This window comes from Pseudopipra pipra, chromosome 2 (assembly GCF_036250125.1).
Source record: "Pseudopipra pipra isolate bDixPip1 chromosome 2, bDixPip1.hap1, whole genome shotgun sequence".
Classification (NCBI taxonomy): domain Eukaryota; kingdom Metazoa; phylum Chordata; class Aves; order Passeriformes; family Pipridae; genus Pseudopipra; species Pseudopipra pipra.
The window spans coordinates 72,194,403-72,201,102 of NC_087550.1; the positions used below are offsets into that span (position 1 = coordinate 72,194,403).

At 47.7% G+C, this 6,700-nt stretch overlaps 1 protein-coding gene across 1 annotated transcript; it reads right to left on the reverse strand.

Annotated features, from left to right (window-relative positions):
• Positions 1–2,333: 2,333 nt before the first annotated feature.
• On the reverse strand, positions 2,334–5,923 carry SLITRK1 (SLIT and NTRK like family member 1). The gene has a single exon (XM_064645984.1). The coding sequence runs from the start codon at positions 5,656–5,658 to the stop codon at positions 3,580–3,582; it is 2,079 nt and encodes a 692-aa protein (XP_064502054.1). The 5' UTR covers positions 5,659–5,923; the 3' UTR covers positions 2,334–3,579.
• Between the last annotated feature and the right edge of the window lie 777 nt (positions 5,924–6,700).

Consider the following 6,700-nt stretch of genomic DNA (forward strand, 5'->3'; position numbering starts at 1 on the left):
AAACTAAACACCACAATCTTTTTTTTTGAACTAACCGAACAATATATCTGTTCCTTTTCTGTCTATTCTGAAAGAGCAGAAATCTCTTTGCTGTAATGATTAAGAAGGAATAAGAAGCAATTTAACATGATATAAGTTATGGTTGAAGTTATGAGATTCTTAAGTTAGCAGGAAAAAAAATCACGTTTTGACACAACGCAGATATTGTATAGGCTTCCAGTGTTCAAAATATTATGACACTCTTTATCAAACAAATAAAACATTTGCTGTTTTGTTACTGTTGTTAATGCAGTACAGCTGAATATATTTAACATATTTGCACTTCATTCCTCTTCAATACATCCTCAATCATCCCTTTTCTTTCCCTTATGTTTCTCTTTGGTCGAGTGTTTTGTTTTGATAAAAATAATCATGGAAGTGCTAAACATGCAAATAAGATAAACATTGTATTTCAAGGTCTGGTAATTATTATATCATCTGGGAGAGCTGTGTGATTTGTGTGTCCTAAGGGCAAGTGTCTGCAAGATGGAAGAAAGAATCCTGTGAATGTTAAAATCAGAAAATGAAATAGAAAGAAAAAGGTCCATTTTGTTATTTCCCCCAGCCTAGAAACAGGTTGATAAATACATATCTTCAACTCTTCAATTGAATGGATATTTCTATTTAGGTGTGCCAATAAACTAGCACTTTAAGGAAAGTAAATGAGCAAAGTTGTAACTTTATGCTACCTCTCAATGGTGACAAATTAGAATTACATATATTTAGCATTATATTCTCTTAAATGCCTGCACATCTGATCTCAGTCAGTGATTTATCATATTTAATTTACTATATCTTTTATCTTAACTTCTCTAACAGTGCTTCTAACGCAATTATGATTTATTTTTTTACATGAGATGTATCCTTAATTTTCTCAGTTGCTCAATTTTATCACCACAATATCGTGAAGAAGGCAGCAAGATTTAGGTAGTCATGCAGGGGTGCACTGGCTTATACTTAAACAGGTTATTTTGAATGATTTCTATTTCTAAGCTGAAGTTCATGGCCTCCCAAGGAAGAAATATTGGTTCATACGTAAATGCATTTGTTTTTTCTTCTCAATCTGCACAATGTAGATTACACAATGGCAAACTAGTGCCTCTACTGCCATCACTTTGTCTTACACAGAATGTCTTGGCAGAACAATCAGTCCAATGAAGCAGCAAGGTGGAATAAAGAAGGGGCCTTGAAACAGAACCGGTTTGTATAGTTAAGCAGGCCATGCCATTTTCAGAGCTACACAACCAAACCTCAAGGTATTTTCTAGTAGTCTGCAAATTTTTCCACTATGATAAAGGTTTCTGGAGGAATGATATATTCCCCACGTTTAATACTTCATGAACACCCGTGATCAGGCTTCTGCCTAATTTTCAAGAGTGTACCTATTGCAATGTGTATGAATGTATGTCTGTTTTCTCCTCGCAGCTCCCAAAGGTGGGCATTTTCTATAAAGCAAACCGAATCAGTATTTGAAGTTTAGCAAATCCCTTATGGTGTTTTACTCTTTAAAAGGATTCTCTGCCTGGAGAAAGTCAGGAGCAACGTGACTGAAATTCTCCATATCTCCACTGGGACTTGAGCTGTGAGTTACAAGTGATTTGCAGGGACTTTTGCCTTTACAGGTTTGACTGAGTTTAGGGGCACTTTCTCAGCACAGAAACGGGATCAAACGCGAACTGCCTGAAGTCCAACTGCAGCACTGCGCTGTGTTTTTCTTTTTTTTCAACACTTAATATCAAAGGGCGGAGGTACCCAGCGCAGGAACGGGAAAATCCCTGCACTAATTCGTTTTCCCACTGGCGGCAGCTGCTGAAGCCCGGCCGCCTGCAGCTGCTCCCGGACGGGAATGCTGGACGGCGGAAATTCGGCTCCAGCTTAATGAGACTAAGCTGGGCAGTGGCACTTAAAGCAAATTCCCACTAACATCTCTAATATCTCTGCAGTGTGTGCAGCAGAGGCGGCGACAGCAGCGACAGCAGCGAGAGATTCACAGTGATAATAAAGGGATTCATTGCCTCGTTATTAAAAAAAAAAAAAAAAGGATAAAAAAACGGAGGCGAGGAAAGGAGGCAGGAAACTTCTGTGTGTTATTTACATTGGGAAAAGGGGGGAAGGAAGGGTGTTTGTGTCTCTGCCTGTCAATGAATGAGAAAGAGGAAGGGAGGGAAGGAGGGAAAGAGAGAGAGGGAGGGAGAGAAACACACACAGAGAGCACTGAAAGGAGGCTCTGTCCCCTAAACTCAAGTAACCCATTTGCAAGAATTAGATGTTGGAAAAATGGTAAGGACCCGGAGTTGAAAACATTTTCACTTTAATACTGAAAAAATATGCCATTATAAAATCCTCGAATAGAATTAGTAAGTTTCACTTGCTTCCTCAGTTCTGTTTTCCTCAAGTTATAGTAAGATTTACAACAGCACAGAATTTTCTACCATTAAACTTTGCAGCCTAAGCACTAGAGTGACATTAATTGGTCATGCTTAACTGCCTTGGACTTTTTTTTGTATGTATACATTATTACCATAATAGAAATCAAGGGTACTAATTTTTACATTCAGATGGAAAGGCAATACTAAATATGTATATCGAAAAAGAAGAGAGAGGAAATAAAATCAAAGCCTCCCCTCCCCGCCCCTGCCCCCGAAAAACAAAACACAACCCACTATCAACAAAGCAAATCTCTCCCACCAAAGTAATTCCCACCTAAAAAAAAAAAAAATAATCTAATGAGAATACTCATGCAACTATGTCTTAAATAAAACCTTTACATTTTTTTTCCCACGGTAAAAGCACAAACTCTACTCTCTATTGATCACACAAAAAAAAAAAACTGGCGAAATGGCACTTTTTATTATTATACTGTATTTCGTATATAGAAGGTTTGATACGAAGGGACTTATCAGGTAAGAGGGATGATGGCGTGAACTAGACGCTGTTTCCAGTTGGGGGCTGGAGCGTCCCTGGGGTGCGTTGTATCCATGCGAGCCATGCAGCACTTTTTTTTTTTTGTCCATTTGTCTATTTGTTTCAGAGTCGGAGTCATTTATTTACATTACATTCATGCCTTCGTGCAACTTTCCACTCCTGCTTTGCCGTCAGGAGGAGGCCGACACCAGCCTGTCCTCCGCCCCCTCTTTTTCCCGGCCTCTCGAAAAGGGGTCGGTCCACAAAGGAAGAGGGCAAAAAAGCAAAACAAACCCCAATGGAACAAAAGCTCTACAAAACCAAGAGCCGTGTTTCGCCCTGCCGGAGCCTAAGGAAGCGATTCCTCACCCGTCTGTCGCTGTCCCGGCCGCGCACGGGTGGGGGATGCGCCCACCTCGCCGGGCTGCGGGGCGCTGCAGGGATGAGCCCCGGCGCCGAGCTCCCCCCGCCGCCCACTGGGCCTCGGCCCTTGTTATGGGGGTTGTGAGGAAGGGCGTGCGTGTGTCTGTGTGTTTCGTTTCTCACAAAAGGTAGCAGCGGAGGTGCAGAGCCGTCCCCGGCCGGAGGTGAAAGGCCGGTCCCGGATGGTGACCGCCCCCGCCCCCCCCCGCCGCCTCAGTCCGACAGGGAGTGGGAGCCGCAGTCGTACACCCTGTGGGCCCCGTCGGCGCTGTAGGGCCCGTTGTGCCAGTAGGACGAGTCGCAGACCGTCTGCAAGGAGTTGATTTCAGATGCAGAGGAGTTGGCATCCCTCCTCTTGGACCTTTTTCTGTTCCTCAGGATGAACACCAGCATGCCAACCACCGTGAAGGCAGAGGTCACAAAAACCAGCAGGAGCCCTGGCACTAGCACCGAAATAGAGACCCGACTGGTCTCCAAGTAGGAGTTGGAGTGAGTACCTGTCTCTGTCAGCCCGGTGCTGTTTTTGTTTGTAGAAGTTAATGTGGGCAAGATTTTTAACTGAGGGCAAATCACATCATTGGAGAGAGACTCAAAATCCTCCTTGAAGAAATCTTCAGGGGACTCGCACCTCAGGTCGCTCATAATCACCTTGGGGCGCAGCATCTCCGCCCACTGTTTGAAAGGCACAATAGGGCAAGTACAGTCCCATGGGTTGCCGTGCAGGTCGATCTGGGTGATGGAGGTGAGCTGGTCCAGGACCCCTGCAACTGGGAGGTACATGAAATAATTGTTGTGTATGCTCAGCTTGGAAAGCGAGACCCCGGCAAACACGTCTACTGGGAGAGACCTCAGTAGGTTGTTGTTGAGGATGAGGACTCTCAGTTTGGGCATTGCATTGAAGGTGCCAGGCATAATCATCTGGATCCCATTAAACTCCACGTTCAGATACTCCAGGTTTTGCAGCCCAGCGAATTTCTCCCGGGACAGTGTGTCTAAGTAGTTGCTATCCATGTAGAGCCATCGGAGATCAAAGAGGTTCTTGAAGGTGTTGTTCTCCACGGTGGCAATGTTGTTGTTGCCCAGATCAAGTAAATTAAGTTTTCGGTAATCCAGAAAGTGGGATTTCCTTATGGTGTGTATTTTGTTGTCTCTCAGAAATAGCTCCTGCACATTGGATGGCTTGGGCTTCAAATCCACCAAGCTGCTCACATTCCTGTCATTGCAATTAACCTTTAAACCCGAGCCAGGGATCTGATCACAGCTGCAGATGTGTGGGCAGGACACGGTAGCTGGTAGCTTGCTCTTCGCACTCACTGTCGACACAGCAGCAGTGGGTCTGGTCTTGATTTGCCAGTTGACAGGAATCTTTGTACCTCCATTTGGAGCAGATCCTGGCGTGGCAGGGTCTTCTTTGCCATGTATTTTAAAGGGGGTTGGAATGGGACCAGGATCGCAGGTTTCTTCTTCAGCAGGGGGAGCAGCTAGGCTAGAATCTACTCTGTTCTTTTTGCACAGCTCTTGCTCTGTGGTCTCATTTAAATCTTTGCCCTGCAACCTAGTGGGAGCCTCACAAATCACTCTGCCGATCAAAGCGTTTTTAGGTATGTTTTCCAGCCATTCTTTCAACGACAGAAGATCGCAAGTGCAGTCCCAGGGGTTATCCTCTAGCAGGATTTCAGCAATGCCTGGGATCTGCTCCAGGACCTCCTCGTAAGGCAAGGTTTTAAGACGGTTTCCCCGCAGGTCGAGGTGGGTGATCGGCACGTACTGAAACACGTTCGGGGGCAAGGTGCTGATGAGATTGTCATTTAAAATCAGCACTTCTAGCTTGTTTAAGTCCCTAAATGCTCCGGGGTCAATATCCCGCAATAGATTAAAATCTGCCTGGAGGTATTCCAGATCGTCCAGCCCCAGGAAAGTCTGCTTCCTGAATGATTTGATCTTATTGTTGTTTATGTGCAAGCGTTTCACCAGCTGCAGCCCAAGAAAAGCCCCGGGAACAATCTCATGCAAACCGTTGTTTTCCATGTGCAAACTGACCGCATTGTAAAAGTTAGCAAACTCATTAGGGAAAAGTCGAGTCAGGGAATTGCCATGCAGGAATAAATGGTAAAACTGGGAAGTTGGGGCGCTGAAATGTTGCAGGCTGGTAAATCCCTTTTTCTCACAGTCTACGTGCAAATCCCCTTCTATCTCGTTGCAGGCACAGATCTTCTCTTTGCAAACGTCCCCTGTAACGTTTCCAGCAGCAAAACAAAGAGACGTCTCCAGCAACAGAATCCAAAGCAGCATTTTTAAACCGAGCAATTCATTCCCGATCTCATCACAAAGTAACAGCAACCATCCTCCTCACACGGAAAGCAATTCCAGTTCATTCAATACATTAAATGTCCGAACCACCACCAAAAGGGGAGAAAAAAAATGGGGGGGGGGGGAGAGCAGGGAGGGTCGGTGGAGGGGGGGGATGCTTTCTTTTCTCCTCTCTCCCCCCCCAAGTACAACTGCAACAGCCCAGATTCCAGTCAGTAATTATATCCACAAACTATGCAGGCACGTACTGCAAGGCAGGCAAAAAAAAAAAAAAAAAAAAAAAAGTAGAAGGAAAAAAAATTCCCCTCCGCGCTCGCCCTCCCTGACGCCTCCCGGGCAGCTAAGTGGAGGTCTGCTGGCCAGGCTGGCTCACCGGCACGGTGCTGCTGGCCCCCGGCCGCCGCTACATGTTAGAGAGGTGCGGGCGGGAGCGCGGCGGTGGCCGCGGAGGCTGCGCCGTGCGCGGCTCCGCGCGGACTGACCTTGCCGGGCGGCCGCGGAGCCGCGCTCCTCGCCCGCCGCCCGCCGGGCGCTGTCCAGCGCCGCGGTGCTGAAAGCGCCCTCCCCAGCCTAAGCGCTGCTTGCCCCAGCCCAGCGCTGCCCGCCCCAGCCCAGGAGCTGCTGGCCCCAGCCTAGGCGCTGCCCGCCCCAGCCTAGGCGCTGCGCGGCGCCTGCCCCCGCTGCTGCGGTGCGCGGCTGCCCATGCCCGCCGGCGGCCGGGGCCCGCCGAGGGGCCGGGGCCGGGGCCGCCCGCCTGCCCGCGCCGCGCCTCGCCTCGCCCTGCCGGCCGCGCTGCCTCCCCTGCTCGCTCGCTCCCTCGCTCGCTCTTCTTTCCTTTTTCTTCCGCTGCTGCCGAGCCGCACGCTCGCACACACTCACATGCACGCAGAGGGAGAGTTGCTAAGAGGCTCTGCTCGTTTCAACCTGGTGCACACTGAAAGATCTGACACCCTCTGCTGAGCTGCAGTGGCAAAAATCCATCTGCTGAGGGAATGCTGGAGAGGAAAAAAAAAATCAATCCACG

What these genes read in the sequence shown, in the direction of transcription:
- SLITRK1 (XM_064645984.1), bottom strand. Translation starts at nt 5,658, where the DNA reads ATGCTGCTTTGGATTCTGTTGCTGGAGACGTCTCTTTGTTTTGCTGCT.